This window comes from Nelumbo lutea, chromosome 6 (assembly GCF_056320005.1).
Source record: "Nelumbo lutea isolate HS-2025 chromosome 6, American lotus-T2T, whole genome shotgun sequence".
NCBI classification, from domain to species: Eukaryota; Viridiplantae; Streptophyta; class Magnoliopsida; order Proteales; family Nelumbonaceae; genus Nelumbo; species Nelumbo lutea.
The window spans coordinates 25,318,314-25,342,009 of NC_142689.1; the positions used below are offsets into that span (position 1 = coordinate 25,318,314).

Here is a 23,696-nt window from a genome sequence, read left to right on the forward strand (position 1 = left end):
GTTAGCAAAGCTAGTACTGCACAGGGACTCATACTGACTTGAATGTGACCATTTTTCAACAATTCTTCAACCTTCTCCTATAAAATTTCATTCTCCTTGGGATTCATCCTGTAATGTGGGAGGTTAGGTAGGTTGGCACCTGGAACAAAATCAATATGGTGCTGTATATCCCTCATGGGAGGGAGTTCATTTGGTAATTCCTCTGGAACTACATCATGGAATTCATCAAGTAGTCCTTGCACTTCCACTGGAATTTTATTTTCATCACTAACATTTTCTCCCTTTACTACTAACAAATGTACCTCACAAGTATCCTTGCATTCTTTTACAAATTCAGCATGATGATGGGTAATGGTAAGGAAAATTTACTCATGTGCTTTTGGGGCCTTAGGAATATTCCTTTCAGCCATGGGTAACAAGGTGTAGCGTATGCCTTCCTTTTCAAGTTGGTAGGTATTCTTCCTACCCATGTGCCTTGCATCTGTATCAAACTGTCAAGGCCTCCCTAACAAAATATGGCAGGCATCCATATTTACAATATCACAATATACTTCATCATGGTACTTACCAATAGAAAAAGGTACCTTGCAGCGTTCCTCCACCCGTACGCCGCCTCCTTCCTTGATCCACCCAATTGTGTATGGGTTGGGATGTTTATCAGGAAGTAGTTGTAATTTTTGTATTACATCCCTGCAAATAATATTTTCTTGACTGCCACTATCAATAATTAAATCAAATAATTTACCGTTGACAATACATCTGGTACGGAATAATCTGTGCCTTTGAGAAGTATCTTTATTTTTCTGGGACAACATTAATTTTCTCACAACACAAGTATACTCCTCATGTTCGTATGGACCCTCTTCATCTTCCCCATCAGGACCACAGTATACTTCCTCCTCCACTTCTTCTTCCTCCTCCCTTTCTACCATATTAACTGCCTTCCTCCTAGGACAGTCACTGGACCTATGTCCCATCTCATTACATTTAAAGCATTTAATAGGAGCAAGTTTTGCATAGGGATTATTGGGTTTAGGAGGGTTGGAAGAGTTACCTCGAGTATGTCCTCCTGTAGTAACCTTACCGGCGTTAGCTGTACTTGCCGGGTGGGAAGGCTGAACTGCCAGGACTGATTTGTTTCTGTCGACAGTTGCCGGTCTGTTGTCGCTTCCGCTGTACCGGCGATAATTATCACTACGTGCCTTGTCTTGGAACATCAATTCTGCTTTCAAGGCTAGGTTCCTTGCTTCCTGCACACTAAGAACCATCTGTACACCAATTTTATCTCTGATGGACGGTCTCAAACCACTCAGATAACGGGCTGCCTGCTGGTTATCACTTTCAGATAATTGATTTCTTTCAGCTAATCTCAAAAATTCAGATGTATATTCATTAACACTACGGGAACCCTACGCACACCGTTGGTAAGATTCAAACATGTACTGTTCATAATTTGGGGGTAAAAATCTACCTCTTATAAGCTGTTTCATGCACCTCCAAGTTCGAACAGGACCCCTTCCTTCTCTGATCCGGGTCTCTCTTAGGCGTTCCCACCAAACAGATGCGCCTCCCTTTAGCCGGAAAGCTACCAGTTTTACCCTTCGTTCCTCTGGTATCTCCATGTACTCAAAGAATCGATCGACTTCTGTGATCCAATCTAGAAGTCCATCTATGCCAAGATCTCCACTAAAAGTAGGAATATCTACCTTGAGTTTAAATTCATCAATATTCCTACGGGGATTGAAATTACCTTGATTGTGCCAATTTCTGTCGTTTATGTCGTTGCTAGGAAGAACTGGAGCACCACCAAATTCTAAATCATCATCACTGTCGTCGTCAAGAACTGGACGTCGGGACGCAATATTGACGGGTGGTCTATTGTGGTCATCTCCTTCGATCTGATGTGGATGTTCCCGGTTCCATGGAACAACCTCCCGTAACAAGGTTCGCAGTTGTTCAGTCACCTCTGCCAACTGCTATTCGATGTTACGTGTGGCCGTGCACTGCTCTTCGATTGCTCTCCAAACAGCTTGTAACCCCTGATCACCGTCACCGGGCGGGATGCGACTGCTACCGTCTTGGTTGGCCATCTGACTGGGCGAACTCCCTACTCTAATACCACCTGACGCAGCGTGGAAGCAATGGAAAACCGGAGATGGCTATGCAAGCACCGGGCGAACACTAGTTGCTAGCGAAACTACACGATTTCTCTAGGAGAGAGAAAAGGTGGCGAAAATTGAAGAGGAAATCTGAAGAAATTCTGAAGTGTCTATTACTGAAAACAATAACAGTATTTATAATACATCTGAAAATTGTAAAGTAATTAGGAAAGAGAATTGTGATAGATCCTAATCTATTCTTGATCTTGACCTTGATAAGATCGAACCTTCTTGGGCTGTCTTGATAAGATCGAACATTCTTGGGCTTGATCTTCCACCGTTTGATCCCCCTGAAACTCATCTATGTATGAATCTTAGAAGTCTCAGAAATCTTGGTTATCTTGACTCTAGAATTCTTGATGATTCTTGAAGTCTGGAATTCTTGATAAGTCTTTGAATCTTGGATTAAGTCTTGATGGATCTTGAATTATCCTTTCTTGACTTATCTTGGACTTTTATCCTTATCCTATGAGTTGCCGCCCCTACTGATGAGATGGGCCTTGTGATGGGCCTCCATCAGAATTTTGAGAGAGGGGATTCTTTTCAAAATTCCCTCTTTTTTCTTGTTTTCTTCTTTTTTTTTTCAATAAAACAATGCCATTGAAAATAGGTATGTGGGTTTCCACTACAAGCACTCTCATCATTTGGGAAAACGAGTCTCTTCTTGAAATTCCCTTCCAGTATCCCCCTCTCTTGTCCATTATCTCTATATATTAATACAAAGCTTAAACCAAATCAAATCAAAACAAAACAAGCCCACGGAACCTTTCTTTTTTTTTTGTTTATAAATAAAAATTACAAAACCCAAATCAAAACAAAACGAGCCCATACTCTCTCCCCTCCCTCTCTCTCACCTCAATTTTTTCCAGAAGTAATGATTTTATGTATTTATTAGTCGATACATGTCTTCACTCCTCATCTTCATGCACTCTATGCATATAATACACCTCTAGCAGACAGTCAGCACTCTGCACTCATATGTAATTTACCTTTGCAGAGATTGAACATCTTAGCTCAGGATGTGGGGCCCATGGTGTTGAATCTTCAAAGGTACCTTTAGAGGGTGGAGGCTGATCAGATCAGAACCTCTCTTTTTAACATATTCCCCGATGGGTCCAACAATGGTTGTGAGCTGTGATAAATTGATAGTGATAATAGATAGATGAAACACAGCCTAGCTGGCTTGCCATCAAATTATCATATCTTTAATAGGAAAAGTAGCAAACTCCGACAAAACAGAGGATTTCATTTCATATCTCTATCAGAATCTACCGTTACATCATTTATCAAGGTGAGTAGGTAGAGTCTTGGCAGTATGATGAATGGGGATGGAGAGGAGGTCTGGACTCTGGACACTGCAAGTTGGAAATTTTCTTGTTCGATGTATGAACATTGTTTTTCATCCTTGGTAGTTCTTTTGGACTATCTTTCTGTTTCGTTTTTAATTTTAAAAATAGTTTTCTTTATTTTTTTTATCTCCATGAATCCATGTTACGTCCACGAGGCTGCGCGGTCAGACCAAACCAAAACAGGGAGGAGAGAGAGAGAGCATTAAAAGGCAAACCAGGCCCTCTCAAGCCTTTTAACGTGATAAAGAAAAGCCAAAATCAATTGCATGCGTCATCCGTCTATGAGTTTCATTAACGCGCGCTCTCTTTTTCTTTCTCTGAATCCCCCGCAACTCTTGTTTCTTTCCACTTTTGCTTCAGTTTCTATCTCTTTCGCAGCTCTCTTTCAAGTTTCGCGGTTTTTTGATTGAAGAGGCCGTTGGCTTTAGCGAACGAAACGAAAACTACTGCATTTTCTGCGCCTCTCATACTTGTTGGGTTGGTGCGGTAAGTCCCAATGTTTCTCTTCTTCTGAGTTTCTTGCAGTTCTTTTACTGGGTCTTTCTTTTGTTGGATTACTAGCAACTTTAAGTAGTTTAGATTACTGGATTTTTTTTTTTCAAAATTTCTTCGTCACTTTTCCATTTATCTGTTCATCGCTTCAGCTTTTTTCTTTTCCTCGTGTGTGTCTTCTACTATGGCTTTTGAGACGTTAAAGTTAGAAATTGGGTCAAAGATTGGACTTTCATTTTTCTGCTATCTGGCCTTCTGTTCGGTTTTAGGAGGGAGACTGAAATTTTATACTTTGTTGATCTTTACAATATAATACGCTGAAAATTGCGTTCAAAGAATGGCTAGCTCATGGCTATTCTCCTGCCTTGATTTTCTTTCCTTCTAGACCACGTTCACTTTGCTCACCGAGAGAAGGGAGAAGTTGTAAATCTTATACAACAGTTGGCATTGCATTAGACCCAGCGTTATGATTCTCGAGTCTCAGGATTGAAACCAAGCTACAACTCTGTGTTATGGGTTTTGTGTTTTAGGACTTTGTTTTTGATGGGTATTTGAGTTTTGGGGGCGATACCTGGCCACCCGGCTGGTCATCAAGTCCACTATTTATGTTTTGAGCATCTTTCGCCTTCCTCTTTCATGTTTCAGTAATCACCACATAGAAACTTTGAGTAAATTTTTCTGTTTTGGATTTTAATTTAATTATTATTATTTTTTTTTTGGCTGAAACAGAGGTGCAAGTTTTGGGTATCGAGTTTTGCAAGGGAATGGTAATGCTCGCAGTCTGCAACAAAGATTACGTTCTCTCCATTCCCTCTTTTCCTCTTTGCTAAAAACTTAGATGCATTATCATCATAATTTCCATTTATTTACTTTTTTTCAATTGAAATAATCTCGCTAACATGTCTTTCTTCACTCTGTTTTTGGATTCTGAGTACAGATTGTTTGATATCTGTGAGATAAGGTAAGGCAGAGTTGTGTATTTGGTGAAGCGTTTTGGCCTGAAGGACGCTAAGTACATTAGTTTGTGCCGCCATGCCCATGAGACAAATGAAAGAGAGCTCAGAGCAGCATCTTGTGATCAAACCCCAAATACAGGGATCCGTGAATCCGGTTCTGGAGGTCCCCAAAACTGTTCAGAGTGAGAGAGGTCCACCTCGTGAAGAACCTCAGCTTACTAATGGTGAACAGCACCCTTCACCTCTTTCAAGGAACAGAGGTAGGAGGAGAGGAAGAGGTGGCCGAAAGTCCGACCAAGGTGATGTTGTTATGCGACCAACTTCCAGGCCCTGTACCATTGCCGATAAGCCGATTGCAGGCCACTCTGTTGAAACTCTGTCATCTGAAATTGCATGTGTGTCTTCCGATGGAGGTCATGTACATGAAATGGATATGGGTTTCCCTTCTTCAAGAAAAGCTTTGAGGTTTGCTCCAAGGCCTGGGTATGGGCAAGTAGGGACGAAGTGCATCGTGAAGGCCAACCATTTCTTGGCGGAGTTACCAGATAAGGACTTAATCCAGTATGATGTAAGTTATCTGTCTTGTTGGGTTTCCTTCTCACAAGTCTGTTAATTGAATTGCGGAAGAAATGGGCTATGGTTTTTCTTCTCTGGCACCATAACTGGGGTCTCTTTTCTGGCCTTTATTTATTTTTCTTCTTTCACGTGAGTTTCTTCTTACAGTCTACTGCAAACTGAATTGTAGAGGCACCTAAATTGGAGATTTCCTATTTACTACTCTTCTTGTCTTTCCTGTGCTAGCATTATGATATATTTAATATTGGCTCAAATCTTGTTCTTCTTGTTCTTTGTTTGCCCTTGTTATTTTATTATATTTACATGTTTCTTGCAGGTTACTATTACTCCTGAAGTGGTTTCAAAAACCATAAATAGAGCTATCATGGCAGAGCTTGTGAAGCTCTACAGAGAGTCGGGCTTGGGAATGAGACTGCCTGCATATGATGGCCGAAAGAGTCTATACACAGCGGGAGAGCTCCCCTTCACTGCCAAGGAGTTCAAGATCAAACTTGTGGATGAAGATGATGGAATCAGTGGTCCTAAGTAAGGATTCATTATTATCCATCACTTTTCCCTTTCTTTGTTTTTCTTTTCTCTCAGTGGTCTTCCTGCTATCTGTTTAAAGCTTCTCAACTATAATGTGATTTTACTCGAAATAAATAAAGAAAATGAAGAATTGTCCCCTCTTTTGACTGTTATCCCGATTTGGACTTTGTGTTACTTCCATTTGTTTGTTCTCTCTAGAGGTGTTTTCATTCACATTTCAAATTATATACCTTTTGTCATTTTAGAAGGGAGAGAGAATATAACGTGGCAATCAAGTTTGTTGCTCAAGTAGACTTGCACCACTTGGGTCAGTTTTTAGCCGGTAAACGTGCTGATTCTTCACAGGAAGCTCTTCAGATTCTTGACATTGTATTAAGAGAACTCTCAACCAGAAGGTATTATTTATTGCAACTTACTATCTCTATCAATTTGTGCACATTCAATGAAAACTACCAACTGAGTCCTAATAAGTCCTACGATTCCTTCATTTTAAGGTACTGCCCTGTTGGGAGATCATTCTTTTCTCCTAATATAAGAAATCCACAGCAGCTTGGTGAAGGGCTGGAGTCATGGTGTGGATTCTACCAGAGTATAAGACCTACACAGATGGGTTTGTCCCTAAATATTGGTCAGTGAACTTTAATTAGTTAGTATCATTGGTTAAAGCACGATAAACTTGTCTTTTCTTTTCCATCATTGTTTTACTCCTGTTCCTGATTATGTTTTTTATACCATTCCTTTTATATAGATATGTCTTCAGCAGCATTTATTGAACCTCTGCCTGTAGTTGAGTTTATTGCTCAACTTCTAGGCAAGAATGTGCTGTCAAGGCCCTTATCTGATTCTGATTGTGTAAAGGTACTGCTTTTTTTTCACCAATGGGTACTGAATTCCATATTTCATTTTCATTTTAGGTTTCCTTTGTTTTAATGTAAAATGGACAGATTTTTTCATGCTGAAATATTAAGCTTTATTTTTACCTCTTTTATGATAAAAAACTTCATTCGTCTTTGTCATTCACTTGCATGAAAAATAAAAGGGCCAAAGACTGTTTTTTGTGCAAAAGACGCAGAAATGATAGTTGAAACATTTCAGTCTGAGAAAATTTTCATTCATTTTATGGAGAAATAAACACAGCTATTTCATCTTTTATGAAAATGCAGCTGCATTTTTTCTCCACAAAATGAATGTAATTTTTTCTTCAAATTGAAATATTTCAGCTATTATTTCTGTAATTTTTACAGCTAAAACTTTGTGTTTGTTTCTCTATAAAACAGATGGAGAAAATTGTAAACTGAAACATTGGAGCTATCATTTCCACCTCTTTTTCCATGAAACTTTGTTTTCAGCCCCTTTAATTTGATTTTATGTAAATACAAGGAAAACAAAATTTTGATTGTAAAAGGAGTAAAAATATACTTAAATGTCTCAGCTTGAAAATTTTTCTGTCCATTTTATGTTGCAACAAATTCTTAGGAATTGATCATTCATAACCTTTTTTAATGAACTTGTAACTTTTCATTTGGAAAATATATACCAGATCAAGAAAACCCTTAGGGGAGTGAAAGTTGAAGTGACTCATAGAGGAAATGTGCGAAGAAAATATCGAGTATCAGGATTAACGACACAACCTACAAGAGAACTGGTGTAAGATGCTTCTATCTCTCACGCACATTCTTACCTATCTGATATAAACTATAATACTATCTACTATTTTCAAATAAGAAAAGATCCGAGGAACTAGCTCTTTTTGTCATTTGGCAGAGGGATATTGAGATGAAATTTGCATCATGGAAAGAGGATAAGGGGAAAACTAGTGAGAAACCAATTACTTTATCAAGATTTGACTTTGTACTCATAAATATGGACATTTTATAATTTGGGTTGGTTTGTAGGGCCTCAGTTGTAAATGAACTTCATTAGTTTGTTTTTTTCTCCTTTTCATTCAAGGATATATGCATGTCAATCTCCAAGAACAAGCAACCTGACTCCATGATGATTCTGTTCATGATTATGTGAAATCTGGCAGGTTTCCTGTTGATGACAAATCAACAATGAAGTCAGTTGTTGAATATTTTCAAGAAATGTATAGCTTCACAATTCAGCATTCACATCTTCCTTGCCTTCAAGTTGGAAACGATAAGAAGGCAAATTATTTGCCAATGGAAGTAAGGAGTAGTGTTCTTTTATGGATATATCCGTGTTACATATTTACTTTGTGAGAGAATGTTTACAAATCCAGAACCATATTTAATACCCTATTTACATGATTGTGGTTTTCTAGGCATGCAAAATTGTTGAGGGACAACGATATACAAAAAGACTGAATGAGAGGCAGATAACTGCTCTTCTTAAAGTTACATGCCAAAGACCTAGGAATCGGGAAAATGACATCTTGCAGGTATTTCTTGTCTAACTTCTCTCTTCTGTTTCTTTTTTTTTAATACCTTTCAATTCTTTTTTTTTTTTTTTGCAACTTAGATGTGTGGCATAATTATTTTTAATAAATAGGCTATCATGGTTAATGATGGGAAGTTTATAATATGAAATAGGTTGTCATATTTAAATTTATGAAGAGAAAATGGAGATCTGCATATTGATAAAAAAGGAGATCTGCACTATTACATTTTCCCCCAAGTCCTTTATGCTGAAACATTATGCTTCTCAAATCAATGTTATCTGTGATTAAGAACCAAACTTAAATAGGGAAAGAATCCCATGGAGCATCTAAACCTCTGTGTATATATGCATGTTTGCTAGAGGGGGGGGGGTCATAATGTGTTGGGCCTACATGCTTTATCTGTTTGAACTAGCACCTACATGAAATCCACTAGCTTGGACCAAATTATGGTAGCTAACTGAGACAATGGAGTTGGATTTGGATGAATCTCTACAAGTTGCTAATGGTCCCTGAAGCTCCCATCCTAATCCCACAAATAAGGCTCATCCTAGCAGAACCATTTTCCTTTAAGAATTTCTACATCTATCATGGGGACCAAATGGTTGTCTAGAATCTACTTCAGTATACAGACTCTTTGTTAGGTATCATGGGCATAGACCAGCCTGTAGCTGTGTTCTTGTACTGGTTCCACATCCCTATCTGTGGGGAATGTCAAATGTGGGATATTCTTTCACATCTAAATAAAATCTAAGTACTAGTACTGATGGTATTTGATTATATCTAGCTAGCATAGATTTCTAGTAGCTATCAACAGTCTTGGCCTCTAATGGAGTCTACTTGAGTAGGTAAGTTGATTGCCTAGGCATTTCTTGTTTCCTAGGTGACACTTTAGCTGCACTATTCTGTCGTGATGCAATCTAAATGTTGAGAAAATAACATGCTTTACCTTTCATAACCTCTCAAATGCTTCCACAGACAGTTCAACATAATTCTTATGGCCAAGATCCATATGCAAAGGAGTTTGGGATCAAAATCAGTGAAAAGCTAGCTTCTGTTGAGGCTCGGATTCTGCCTGCTCCTTGGGTAATAGTGCAGCTTATAAAACATCATTTCTAGGTTCAAGTAAAGATAGAGATTTTTTACTTTGTAATCACAGTATGAATCTACCTATTTCTGCAGCTGAAATATCATGATACTGGGAAGGAAAAAGATTGTTTGCCTCATGTTGGTCAGTGGAATATGATGAACAAGGTATATCTCTTTGCACTTTGATTGTTTTTTTATCTCATGCAAGTCCACATTTTCCTCAAGTTTTCATGTCTGACAACTGTAGGAATCAGTAACTCTTTTCAAGAGCTCACCCCCTCCCATGTAGCACTTTTTCTTCATTACCCAGTCACTAGAGTTCAGTTTCATATAGTGGTTCAAATTTTCCATCAGAATAGTTACATAGTTTCTACATATCAAATTATATTATTCTAATTTAACAATGGACATGACATTGAATAGAGCAGAACAGGGTTCACGTACCCGACCCCATATAGTTTGGGACAAGGCTTAGTTGAGTTGAATTGCTCCTTTTTTACCCCTCAAATTTACTCCCTTGAATTTTTCTAATGATAAAATAGAGAAACATTCTTGGTTTTGTATGTATCCCATTGAACCAGCATAAATAAACTTGAAAGGTTATGATTCAATTATTATATTTAATTTATTTTCAACTTCAAGTTCATTTTTTAGCTTTTCCTAGTCTCCACTTCCACACATAGCACAAGTTTGACCTCCTGCCTATGTAAAATAGAAAATGATCAATGGGAGCACTGTAAGCCGGTGGGCATGTATCAATTTCTCAAGAAGTGTTCAAGAGAGTGTTGCTCGTGGATTTTGTAATGGGCTGGCTCAAATGTGTCAAATATCTGGCATGGTAGTACTCTCACTTCTTAGCTTTCATGTTTTGGGAAGTGTTTTGTGGTGCTTCTTGTGCATCTTTTCATAGAATACCCAACTTCTTGATTTACGTATAAATTTAAACATATATTATGTTTTATGTTCTTATGTAGGAATTCAATCCAGAACCTGTGATCCCAATATACACAACAAGGCCTGAACAAGTAGAGAAGGCTCTGAAGCATGTTTATCATGCATCTATGAACAAACTCAAAGGGAAAGAGTTGGAGCTACTCTTAGTCATTCTGCCTGACAACAATGGTTCCCTATATGGTATTCTATATGCTATAGTGTATTTATTGGCTATACTTCACTGAACTAAGGTTTGGGATTGATTTTCATAACTAAAACAAGGCCAAGTTTTTTTGTATCATTTAAAAGTTTCCAGAATTCTGTTTTTTTTAGGTGATCTTAAGCGGATATGTGAAACAGATCTAGGTTTAATATCACAATGCTGTCTGACAAAGCATGTTTTCAAGATTAACAAACAGTATCTGGCTAATGTAGCCCTGAAAATCAACGTTAAGGTGTGAGCAACTCCTAAATTCATATCAAATCGTGAAGATGAATATATATTGTTTTACATACATAGACCTATGCACTTTTTTTTCGCAGATGGGAGGAAGAAATACTGTACTCTTGGATGCTATCAGCTGGAGAATACCATTGGTTAGTGACATACCAACCATAATATTTGGGGCAGATGTGACCCATCCAGAAAATGGAGAAGACTCTAGCCCTTCAATTGCTGCTGTAAGATCAGTCAATTTACACTCATGGTTTTCAAAGTTTTTCTCTTCAGCATTGGACAAGGTCTTGAATGCCGATGGATTTCATTTTAACTGTAGGTAGTAGCTTCTCAGGACTGGCCTGAAGTTTCAAAATATGCTGGTCTAGTTTGTGCCCAAGCTCATAGACAGGAACTCATACAAGATTTGTACAAAACTTGGCATGATCCAGTGCATGGTACTGTTAGTGGTGGCATGATTCGGTATGGGGACAGTCTCAGATTGCATTGTTTTAACTTCCATAATCTAAACCATATTTTTCTGATTATACACCCTCCCTTTTGATGTAGGGATCTACTAATTTCCTTTCGAAAAGCAACTGGACAAAAGCCACTAAGGATTATATTCTACAGGTCAATAAACTTTGTCATCATATTGTAATTTTGTCATACCATATTTTTTAATGCTCTGCAGAAACAAACAATTAATCTCACCCTTTCCACTCTAATATCAATATAGAATACTTCAGCCTAATTCTCCTAATAAGAGTGGACTATTCACTGTCGAATAAGGATTTCAAACTAACAAGCATCTTTGGAATCTAGTTAGAAAAATCAAATGATGTTTCAAATTTACAAATTGTCACTCATGTTGGATCTATTGCTACTATTAACTCTCATAACCAGTACAAGTGTTTCAACATATTAAGGGTCCATTTGGTTCACGGTCAGGATTGGAATTGAATCAGAATAAAAATCCCCTGGAACTGGAGTTGGAGTCATCCATTCCCAATACCTGTTTGATTCATATAGGAATCAGAGTCGCATTCCAATTTTTGCTATTTGGTTCATTTGGAGTCGGAATTGGAAGCAACTGAAAATTTTCGATTTTCTATTAGTTTATCAATATTTTATTATTATTGTTTTTTATTAGTATTTTATTAATTATTTTATGAATACATAATTATTTTGTTATTACTTTATTAATATTTTATTACCAGTTAATTAATATTCTATTATTTTTTTGTTTTATTGTTTTAATATTAATTTATTGTTATTATTTAATAATTAATATCTTGGTTTTTATTGTTAATTTATTAATATTTTATTATAGTACTATTATTGTATTACTATTTTAATAACATTTTTTTATTTTATTATTACCTTAATTATATTATTCCATATTTCATTTGTACTTTATTATTATATTTTATTAATATTTAATTATTAATATATTATTGTTTTATTATTATCTTATTATTACTTTAATAATATTTTATTAATATTAGGGTTTGGGTTTTTTTTCTGTCAAGAGTTCTTTACTTCTTGATAGGCTATGGAATGGGAATCCCATTTTGCCAAGAATGGTAGTTGAAATCTCCACTCCAACCAATTCCAGGCACTATTCTAGGGAACGAAATGGACCCTAAAGTATGGATCATTATGAATCATTATATAGACTCAGTTTGGAAGGAGTGTATGTATTTTTCACTGTACATATTTGTATTTGTACTCTTTTCAAACTGAGCCATAGGTTTTGTTTGGGAAGAGTGCAAATGCCAGTTCAATGCATATACACACTGGTTCAGTTTTGCTGGTGTTTGTCAAGAATGCATTTATGTACTAAAAAGTGACAAATTTCACAAATTTCAAGGTATGTTTGCATCCACAATGAGAGCAAATCGGATGCAAACTTTGCACTCAAAGGTGGTCAATGTAAAAAAAGGTAGATTCCAATCTAGGAATTCATGTTTGCGCCCATTACAACTAAAAATCATTTGGCAAGAAAGTAAATTTGTCAATGCAAAACTAAACCAACTTTGCATTTGCATGAACTGGAATGCACTCTACATGTTTGTATTTGCACTCTTCCCAAACAGAGGCATATTAACTGTCTGATATAAGCATGAATAAAGCAAATTATGTATCTAGATAAACATTTGCAAATTAAAAAAAAAAAAACTGAAAATATTATGCATAGAATAGTTTGATTAGTAATTAGTATAACAGGAAGCAAATTTTAAACTGCATATCTAGGGCCAAAAAGTTCTCATGGCCTAGATATTCCCAATGTTACAAATTAGGTGGTGAACTAAAATCTCCCTATATGGTTGTTGGCTTACCCTCTAGGCATGTGGCAAGCTGGAAAGTTTCTGTCCAATGGTCATGTGCTGCTTTGCTGAAAGGGATTTCTTCGTTCTGTAATGTATTGTAAAGAAAGTGAACACTTCAATAGCACATTTTGACAAAGGATATTTAAAGTTGCAGATGCACAGATCCCCCATCAGCTGGATAGTCTGATTTTGTCATGTAAATTATCCATGTGGATAAATCGTTCAGACCATATATGCATGTGTTTTCATGTAGTACATGCTCTACAAATGTTATACAGTATCTGGTGTTGTATCAGGTCCATATCATCTCCACACCAGTATTCAGGCATCATAGCTTGCATGTATTTTCATATATATGTTTTTGCATACATGCATTCGTTTTCATATAAACGTGTTTGCATTATTTACATGGGAATATTTTGAGCAGGGATGGTGTGAGTGAAGGGCAATTTTATCAAGTTCTACTCTATGAGTTAGATGCAATCCGGAAGGTCAGCCTTGTTTTATCTCATATTTTTCTCATTCATATTATTTGAAATGACACTACTAATTGGTCCATACAGGCTTGTGCTTCACTAGAACCAAACTACCAACCACCAGTGACTTTTGTTGTAGTCCAAAAACGGCATCACACAAGACTATTTGCTAACAACCACAGGGACCGGAGTAGCACAGACAAGAGTGGGAACATTTTACCTGGTAAAGTTCAAGTTTTTCAATGACTATATGTACATACCCATATATCAACAAGTTAGAAGGAAGTATGTATCAACAAGAGAAAAGGAAATAAGGATCATGTTGGTGCTCATCTGTCTAACAACATTCTCTTTTATTTTTTTAATCAGGCACAGTGGTTGATTCTAAAATTTGTCACCCTACAGAATTTGATTTTTATCTCTGCAGCCATGCTGGGATTCAGGTATTTATTTATTTGATTTATTCTTTCGTCAATTTGACAAAGCATTCTTCATAACAAGGTATGTTGTTCCAGGTTGGTAAAGTGAAGAAAGGAAAAACAAATCATGAATTTTCAAATAGTAGTTTTTGTGGACACAACCAAAGGACCTTATGAAAGTTCTCTCATAAAAAAGATAGAATGTAGCTATAAAAATGGTTTAGATGTCTTGGTTGGTCTGATGCCTGATCCATAGTTAAGCTCCTAGGATGATGTCTGATCTCTAACAGTTTCTTGAGTTGGAAATATTAAATATACAACTGGGGTAAATAAATTTCAAGACTGTTCAATAGGTTCTGATGCAATTGGTCTAATGTATTCTGGCAATAGACCTGATTAGGTGTGCCGTCCTGCATGTAGCTGAATGTTCATTTGGCAGGCCCTTCTTGTATGAGAATTGAGAGCTTCAAAATCAAATTGGAACCTGACTGCCTACTGATTTTATGTTTCAATCTTCAATACCTTTCTTATGGATGATTTTTGTGCAAGTAGTCTCCAGATCAGAAGTTAATATCCCATTGTTAATCTGATTTTTTGCGCTTTACCTCATTAAAGTGGTTTGCTACAGTAGCGCATTCTACTAGCTCTCCTGTATCTTCACATTCATGAGTTACTTTCATGGATATCTGACAGGGAACAAGCCGACCAGCTCATTACCATGTTCTATGGGATGAGAACAATTTTACAGCAGATGGAATTCAGTCATTGACAAATGATTTATGTTACACATATGCAAGATGTACACGCTCTGTATCAGTTGGTAAACTCTTCTACAATTTTGGTTTTTTTATTCTCTACTTCTTCTTTTGCCAGTTGGTATACTCTGCATCACTTTTATTCTGGTTATTATTATTCTAGCCAGTAGCATAGAAGTTTTAAGACTGCTAGAAAATGTTGTACTGTCCTTGATGAAAGAGGGGACAAACTGATGGTGCTGGTGTAATCATTTTCATGACAATTTCATCCTAACGTTATATTTTCTCTAGATTGGCCATATGCCAATCTTTTTGCTAGTGCAAATTAAATGTTTGTAATAATTAGTTGCATACATATTCTAGCTTATACAATATATGGATGCAAGACTATTAACCATAAGCATTTAGCTACCAGAATTCTTCTTATCCAGTCTAAGTTACCAAGTGGCATTGTCTGTGTTTCTGCAGTTCCTCCTGCCTATTATGCACATTTAGCAGCATTTCGAGCACGATTCTACATGGAGCCAAATGTGCAGGAGAAAGGTGCATCAGCTGGTAGTGTTGGTCAAACATCAACCTGCACTATCCTGGCAACAGGGGAGCCAAGTGTGCGGAAATTGTCAGCCCTCAAGGAGAATGTTAAGAGGGTAATGTTCTATTGTTGAGAGGAAGGAAAGAAAGGTAATGTGGTCTAGAGGGAAAAGAGTGGTTTGTGTGCTGCAGCCATTTCCACTCTTGCATCTCTCTAATTCCTTGTATGTATTATGATTGATGTCTAGTTAAAAGGCCCTAATTTTAAATTAGTGATCTAATGAAATCAAAATATGGGAAGCCAAAATGTAGATTTACAGGGCTGAAAAAATTGTATTAGGAAGTTGAAAAGAAGATTAAGAAAAAGAAAGAAAATGAAGTAACTAAAAGAAGGTAAGGCTGAATATACAATGTTGTTGTATTGCTGAAACACACAAGGCCTTGGATACTAAATCAGGGCCATAACCCAAGCTTAAGAAGTGGAATTTTTATAAAATTAACCTTCCACATTTTCTTGCATGAAGTGGCTGTTCTCAAACTTGAACATGGGGCGGGCTACTCACACTTAACAGTCCAAGATTTTATCACTGCCACTGACTGCAACATTTCATCATCCAGAATAATAAGTGCACATCACACTCAACCCAAATGAGCCCAAGTTGATCTTGATTTAGACTGGCCATCTTCTTCAGGCTAAACACAATGCTTAAGGTTGGGTTTTGTTTGCATTGGAACTGGATGCTTGGTTATAGTCCTGGCCTCCTGGGGGGTGGAAAAAGAAATCCTCTTCTAGCTATAAGCATTTCTTAAGAAAAATGAGAATCTCCACATGAGATTGGAAAAGGAAATAATAGTATTTTGGTCTCAGACATCTACCATTATACCCACACTGGTTAGCTATAATTGCTATGAGTCTGCCTACTTATATAACAGATCATATGGCAGATCATGAATTGGGAGAATTTGGACCTACCATTAATTGCTGGGAACATGCATGCAAAAAATTGACAAATATGACCCAGGTAGAGAAGTATATGCTTATGCTTAAACACATACTCATTTCTGCTTTCTAAGCACAAAGAATGATTGATTGATCAGATTCATACTTCATAGGCCTTTCTATGGGGAAACATTGATTTTATAGTTCATGCCGTACTGAGCATGTTATCCCAATTTTAAATTGGTTTATTATGCAATAATAAATACTAGTTACAATATGTCAAAATCACCAACTCTGCGTTTGGTTTGAAAGAAAAGGTAAGCAAACAAAGGGAAGGGCCTTTTCTTTCAAACCAAACACAGCCTAAAGGATTATCATGGAAAGCTTGATGAAGAAAATCTTAGGCCATGTTTGGGAGTGCTTAAAAATAAGTGCTTATTTGGGCCGGGACCACACCATTAAGCACTTATTGGTGTTTGGGAAATAAGCCCAAAATAAGTGTTTATTTTAAAAATAAGGACTTATTTTTTAAGCACAAATTTCAGTTTTTTAAGTGCTTATTGTATAAGCACTTATTCAATGTTTTCTTCCAAATTTATCCCTAGTTGAATTTTATAAAAGTAATTTAATAAAAGTACTTTCATAAGGGTGTATTTTGAAAATTTGAAAGAAAATGAAGGACAAAATAGTCATAAATGCTTATTTAAGTGCTTATTGGAGAAAAAGGCTATCAAATGCCCAATATGAAATAAGTGATCATTTTTTAAGATAAACACTTAAAGAAGTTAGGTGCCAAATGCAAATAAGTGCTTATTTGAACAAACACTTATTTTTAACATAAACACTCCCAAACATGGCCTAAATCTTATTTGGTTAAAGGGTATTAGCCAATGTGGTCATTTACTTTGGGGTGTTTTTCAAGAAATTGGGTCACAGTGATTCAGATTTATGTTCTATTTTTTTTCTTTTGAAATTGGGCTTGACACATTAATCAGCAAAATAGAGCAACAGGAATCAATTTGAAAATCACTAAAAGTAGTTTTTAAGAAGAAGAATATTCTAGGAATTAATGAACAGTCAAATTTTAAAATGTTTTAAGAAAATGGACATGTAAGTTGCTTTTTGCCATTTTGGTTTGGTTTCGATTATTCTGTAATTAATTATCGGAATCATTCATATTATCCAATGTGCCCTATACCTTTGCCACACCGCCTCTTAATCTCAGGGTAAGTACTTTTCCACCATTATTTTCTACGAAGCATATCCTTGGTAAAATTTTGTGCCTCCAATTTTCACCATCTAAATAAACCATTACAAGGGATTGTTTTTATTGATAACGGACAAAATCTAAAATCTAAAATCAACTCAAAAATTAAATTATTTTTCTATTTGTTGTTGGACTTGGGTCAATAATTCAAACTTTTTGGGTCAAATGTGTCTGCACTTCATGTTATGATTATATAATAAAAGTAAGGGAAATTTTCACTTTAGTATCCTGAACTTTGGAGGTAGTGTCAAGTTAATATCCAAACTTTCAAACGTATCACTACATTATCTAGACTTTTAAAAAGTGTCAAGTTGGTCCCTAGTGTTAATCGATTGTCAGTTATTTGTTGAAAAATGTCAAAATTACCATTCAAAAGAAGACATTATTCATTGTCTTCTTCCTTGAGACTAAACAGGTTGAGGTGTTTGAGAATTTAGACTAGTGAATTCATTGTCTTCTACCTTCAGATCTAAAACACATTATTGTCTAGTTATTTCTTTGCTTTTGGTTATTGTTTCCCTCTGTCATATTTCATATATATATATATATATATATATATATATATATATATATATATATATATATATATATATATATATATATATATATATATATATATATATATATTTTTTTTTTTTCTCTTTTTCTTTGAAGATAACCATTTCAGTATCAGGGTAGAAGACAACGGTGTCTTCTTTTAAAGGGTGGTTTTGATATTTTCAACGGATAATTGGTGGTTAGTTAACGGCAAGGACCAACTTAACACTTTTTGAAAGTTTAGGTAATGCAGTGACACGTTTGAAAGTTTGGGTACTAAGTTGACACTACCCCCAAAGTTCAGGGTACTAAAGTGGAATTTTTAATATCATATAGTCATCATATTAAACAATAATAAGCATGATAGTTGATAAAAAAGAACAATTTTTATACATAGAAATATAATAAAATTGTAAAAAAATGAAAACATATTATCACTATTATCATCATTATCTAAAATTGTCATATACAAAACATGTAAACATTTGTTAGTCTTTTCAATTATTGCCATTCATCCAATCATTTTAGAGATATAATCGTCTCATTTTTCCGGGCATTTTTTTTCTTGATATTTTCCCTCCCTTTCTCATACTAAATACTTTTGAATTTGGTTGTCCATCAAGGATGTCTTTGGATAGGCTCTAGAATAGTCATGCATGATAACCCGAATTGCACCCAAATTGAGTGTAATGAAAAAGCTAGGGTAAGAGATGCTCTTCCTTCAAAATTCAAAATGATATTTGCTGTCTTGCAATAGGTTAAAGGAGTGATGTTTCAAATGAGAATGTGGACCTGGATTAAGTATGAGTTGGTCATGTATCTCAGTATCTGTATTCTGTAACAAGGATAATGGCAATTGATCAACGGGTTAATTCTACCCGTTCAATACCCAAGAACCGAACCGATAATCATAGATTGACCACTCCTTGGGTGACCATTCTAATCGATTATCTATGCCTCTAATGCTAACCTGCAGAATTAAGCTTCTTTTCATGATCACCAGACATCTTATCCTGAACTTCTTCCAGTCCTCACGCGGCTCCATATATACTTAATCAATTTTCTTAACTTTTTTTTTTTTTTTGGAAATTAACCAATTTGGCTGACGCCCAAACTACTGCTCAAATATGAAGCTACCCTGAATAGCTTCTCCGAATACCAGTATTCAACCATGCAGCTCAATTTACACAATACACCCCAAACTCCGAAACCCTCTCAAACGGGTTTTCTTTGGTGCCATCAATCATGTTTAAAGTAAGGTTCAAAGTATCGATACGTGTTGTTCTGGGACCCCTCCGATATGGTCCTATAGTGGGTGTATTGGGATTTGACTGGTTTAGGGGGTGGAGGAGTCTTAAACCAACTCTCTTGAACCGATTGTAAAAAATAAATAAATAAAAAACATGAAAAGCTGTATCAATTTGCCCGATACATCCATACTGATGTATCGGGCATATCGATATTTTGAACCTTGACAGTTTTATACCCGAGCTACTGAGTACTTATGTTACATAAGTGGTCTTGGGCTAGGGTGTCAATTAATTAATCTAATATGTTTTTAGTGTGGGTTTGGTTAGGTTTAAGATGGACTAGTTCATAAATTAATCTAAGTATGTTTTCAGTGATTAATCTATTAAGATACGAGGAAAATAAAATTTTATCTTGTAGTATAATTAAGTGACTGGTATACTAATACAGTAGATATTGAAAGAAATTGTCTTTGAGGTTAGCAAGAGTGGCAGAAAGGTTCTGTTAACCCTATTACCCTACTCATGATATAATAATATTTTTTACAATATATTTATATTTATAATATAAATAAGTATTAAGTTTTTACATTAGCTTATTTATAATATAAAGAAATAAATTTATAATTGATTTAAAAATAAAATTTTATTTATAGCATTTATAATTGGCTCGAGTCAATTATAAATTGGAGCTAGAAATGTGAAAGTCTATCAAGTTTGAGCAGCCTGATATTGGGCTCAACTCGACTCAATTACACCCCTTATAGACCATGGACTATGGACCTGAGACGGTAGGCTTTAATAGGCCCATAAAATTTTCCTTAAGCTGGACAGAAAATCAAAATTAGACTTATACAATAGCAGAATAGGCCAGTTAGTATCATATTAGAGTAGGCTTGGTGAGCTTAGCCACAGCCACAGGCCCACAGTTTACCATCTAACCTGTCAAATACATAAGCTAAAACTAAAGATTGTCAACCGAATTAAGTACAGTTTGGTATTGCTCAAACAAACTCGGCTGATTGGCTCAAACCTTTCCACTCCGGTCAGTCGGTCACACCGAGAAAGCAAAGTTTGCGAGCTCAAGCCCCAAGTCCAATCAGGCTTATAAGTTAACTTGGGGAGTGGTGAGCTAATCGGACCGAGTTCAGATCTAGTTCCAACAAACGCTCCCAACAGCCATTGCAGCTCTCAGAAGGTAAACAGCAGTTTCATACAGTCCAACCTCCTATCATTTTCTTTTCCTAGTTTTTATATCACGCCTAGTTCCCACGGAAATAATCTAAAACACGGGCCTGGTTGCAACAACAACAATACAGTTGTTAATAACTTAAACTATGACGGATGATTGTCATTGACCTCACAAAGCTGGATAAATAGATCAGATGAAATTTAAATTTTCTATAAGAAAGATCCTTTTCTGTTTTTACAGGTGATCGCGTAAATAATCTATAACGGTGTTGTTTTCTCCATAATATACTTAATATATTTGGTGTTAGATAATAAATATTTATTGAGAGACCTCACTTAACAGTTTAAGTTTTTAAGTTGAATGTTTCCTTGAAACTCTATTTGAATCTATTTGATTAAGTGGTTTTGTGTAGGAATGGCAACGGGGCGGGGCGAGAACAGGGAGCCTCTCCCCATCCCTGTCCCCGTCCCCGCTAACGGGGACAAGGTTACCACCATCCCCATTCCCATGGGGGTCCCTATCCCCGTGATTCTTTATAATGCTAACCATTTTGTTTTTATTTTTTATTTTATTAAAAAAAACAAAAATAAAATAATTAATATTTATAATCGTATTAGAAAATATTCAACCGTATTTTTAAAAATATTAATATATAGATGCATGTTTACATATGTACATATATAACATATGCATACATATATACATATATATTAATGGGGATCCCACAAAGCGGGGATCGGGGTCCCGCGGGGTGGGGAGTGCTCTCCCCATCCCTGCCCCGTCCTCCCTAACGGGGATGAAAATTTCCCCAGCCCTGTCCACGCGGGGGAAAATCATCTCCATCCTTGCCCTATTTGGGACGGATCCCCATGAGGATCGGGGAAATGGGGAAAATTGCCATCACTAGTTTTGTGTTAAATATCCACGTTATCCCATTACAATTAATTAAATTTCGATACAAGGTATGAGTGGGACTGTAGTTGTCCTCGCTTCCAGTCCGGTGGGCATTCATGTAAAGTGTTGAAAATTAATGTTTGAATTAATTTAAAAGTCTTAGAAGAATGAAAGTGGATGAACTTACTAAGAACCCTTTCAATTTATGAGGCTTAATTAAATATGTTTTGTAAGTCCTATAATTTTTTTGAATGAGTTAATCAACAATTGCAAGTGAGAAGTGCAAATGAAAGTGATGAGAGAGAATAGAAGTATTGGAAAAGAATTCCAAAGTTCTATTTTAAGCAATATTTCCCAAGCAGGAGACAATGAGCTCCATACACTTCAAATTTTTATCTTGTATAGGTTTTCCTACCTTTTCCTTCAATTATATATAAACTTACCTTTATACTATAAAAATTTGTTTTGTGTGTCTTGTTTTATTGTGGGCCAATGTGTGTAATACTATAGGTTGTATCTGAGCCATATCAACAAATTGGTATTAAGTCTGTTCCATCTCCATTTCAAAGGAGATTTCCTTGTTCTAAAAAAATGCATACATTCCTTTCTTCTGGTAAGGCATTTGGATGGCCTTACCGACCTGACCTTCTCCTCTACATAGCTCTTGAAGCAGGATATCACTTATCAGCAGTTGTTGCTGTTTGGATCCCTTTCCTTCTCCCATCTCAGAAATTTATGCTATGGACGAAGTAAGCTGAGTGAGGGTGCATGGCGAAAAGGCTAAACTAATAGAAAATAGGCGTGATGGTTTCTTTTCAGAAATAGAAGCAAGTTGGCAGCAAGCCACACTTGGTGATTGAAAGAGGAAAGTGTGATGGATGACCTAGACTTTCTGGTACTGATAGTTTGAATTAAGAAAATACTTGAAAAGAAGAGAGAACTCGTTTGAGGAGAATTGACTTCAGTATCTTGGATCACTGAAGCTAAGGGTATTTATAGGCTCCATTGGAGAGTTTGAATTACATATGGAAACATACAAGATAGCAACTAAAAACAGAAGATTAGATAGTACATGAGAGGTCATGTTGATCTAGTCTTATCCTTATCTATCTCAGAGTCCTTATCAAAGTCCAAATTAGATCTAGATTGGTTAAGCCTACCAGAGTCTAGATTAGATTTGGTTTGGTTAGGTTTATCTCCAATATGCCTCCTCAAGCTGAACAACCGGATGTGAAGCTTGGACCATAGAAGACTGAACCGAGGTGTGGCTAGAGGTTTGGTGAAAACATCAGCTACCTGGTCTTTAGAACAAATGTAACGGATGGATAGTTTGTTAGCCACGCAGAGATCTCGCAAGATAGGTAGCACCGAGATTGGCACACCACACTGTAGGCTTTAAAATAGGAAAACCCAGATCAGTCAAGAGAGATTGAATCCATAGAACTTCAGTGACAGTATTGGCAAGAGATCGGAATTCAGATTCCGTACTTGAACGAGCCACAATATGTTGTTTTTTTGAGCTCCAACTGATGAGGTGACGACCCAAATAAACAACAAATCCTCCTATAGACCGCCGATCATCCAGACAACTGGCCCAATTAGCATCCGTGAACGCATTCAACAGAAGAGAGGTAGAGGAGGAACTAAAATGAAGACTATGATCAAGTGTGCACTTGAGATAACGTAGGATGCGTTTCATAGCAGACCAATGCTCATCAGTTGGTGTCTGAAGAAACTGACAAACCATGTTGACGGAGAAGGAGATATCCGGTCTAGTTAAGGTAATGTGCTGAAGTGCACCAACAACGCTCCCGTATTCAGTAGGGTTAGAAAGAGGTGTCCCTGATGTTCTACTTAGCCGAGTAGATGTTGCCATCGGAGAATTGCAGGGTTTGGCTCCATCAAGTTTGGTACGATGCAACAGGTCCAAAATATACTATTTTTGAGAGAGGTGGAGGCCGCCAGAGGTCTATTGTGCCTCGATTCCAAGAAAATAGTGTAATGGGCCGAGGTCCTTGATAGGAAACATTGCCGAAAGTTGTTGAAGCAGGGAAGAAATTGCAGAGGAAATGTTGCTAGTAACTATGATATCATCAACATACACCAAGATGTACATAGTAATGGACTTACTCTTGTAGATAAACAATGAGGGATCAACAACAGAATTTTGAAAGCCCAGAGTAAGTAGA

The 23,696-nt window shown here is 36.4% G+C and overlaps 1 protein-coding gene across 4 annotated transcripts; it reads left to right on the forward strand.

The window, feature by feature from the left end:
- Positions 1 to 3,468: 3,468 nt before the first annotated feature.
- Positions 3,469 to 15,769, forward strand: LOC148848032 (protein argonaute 10-like). 4 transcript variants are annotated; one of them, XM_088948369.1, is made up of 23 exons: positions 3,469 to 3,994; positions 4,730 to 4,767; positions 4,938 to 5,524; positions 5,849 to 6,057; positions 6,306 to 6,455; positions 6,555 to 6,688; positions 6,809 to 6,918; positions 7,601 to 7,707; positions 8,090 to 8,228; positions 8,345 to 8,461; positions 9,437 to 9,544; positions 9,641 to 9,712; positions 10,263 to 10,385; positions 10,522 to 10,681; positions 10,814 to 10,935; positions 11,024 to 11,161; positions 11,257 to 11,399; positions 11,487 to 11,549; positions 13,677 to 13,740; positions 13,813 to 13,948; positions 14,095 to 14,168; positions 14,838 to 14,964; positions 15,368 to 15,769. In XM_088948369.1, the coding sequence occupies exons 3-23, from the start codon at positions 5,033 to 5,035 to the stop codon at positions 15,562 to 15,564; spliced, it is 2,985 nt and encodes a 994-aa protein (XP_088804495.1). In that variant the 5' UTR covers positions 3,469 to 3,994; positions 4,730 to 4,767; positions 4,938 to 5,032; the 3' UTR covers positions 15,565 to 15,769. The 4 variants fall into 4 exon arrangements, with proteins under 4 accessions (XP_088804495.1, XP_088804498.1, XP_088804497.1 ...); XM_088948372.1 differs by having other exon boundaries at positions 3,744 to 3,994; positions 10,841 to 10,935; XM_088948371.1 differs by having other exon boundaries at positions 3,858 to 3,994; positions 6,309 to 6,455.
- Positions 15,770 to 23,696: the final 7,927 nt, after the last annotated feature.

Excerpts from the sequence above, each read along its gene's own strand:
- LOC148848032 (XM_088948369.1), top strand. The coding sequence starts at position 5,033 with ATGCCCATGAGACAAATGAAAGAGAGCTCAGAGCAGCATCTTGTGATC. Across the intron at positions 8,229-8,344 it reads CAAATTATTTGCCAATGGAA|GCATGCAAAATTGTTGAGGG; the intron begins GTAAGGAGTAGT and ends GTGGTTTTCTAG. Across the intron at positions 11,550-13,676 it reads CTAAGGATTATATTCTACAG|GGATGGTGTGAGTGAAGGGC; the intron begins GTCAATAAACTT and ends TATTTTGAGCAG.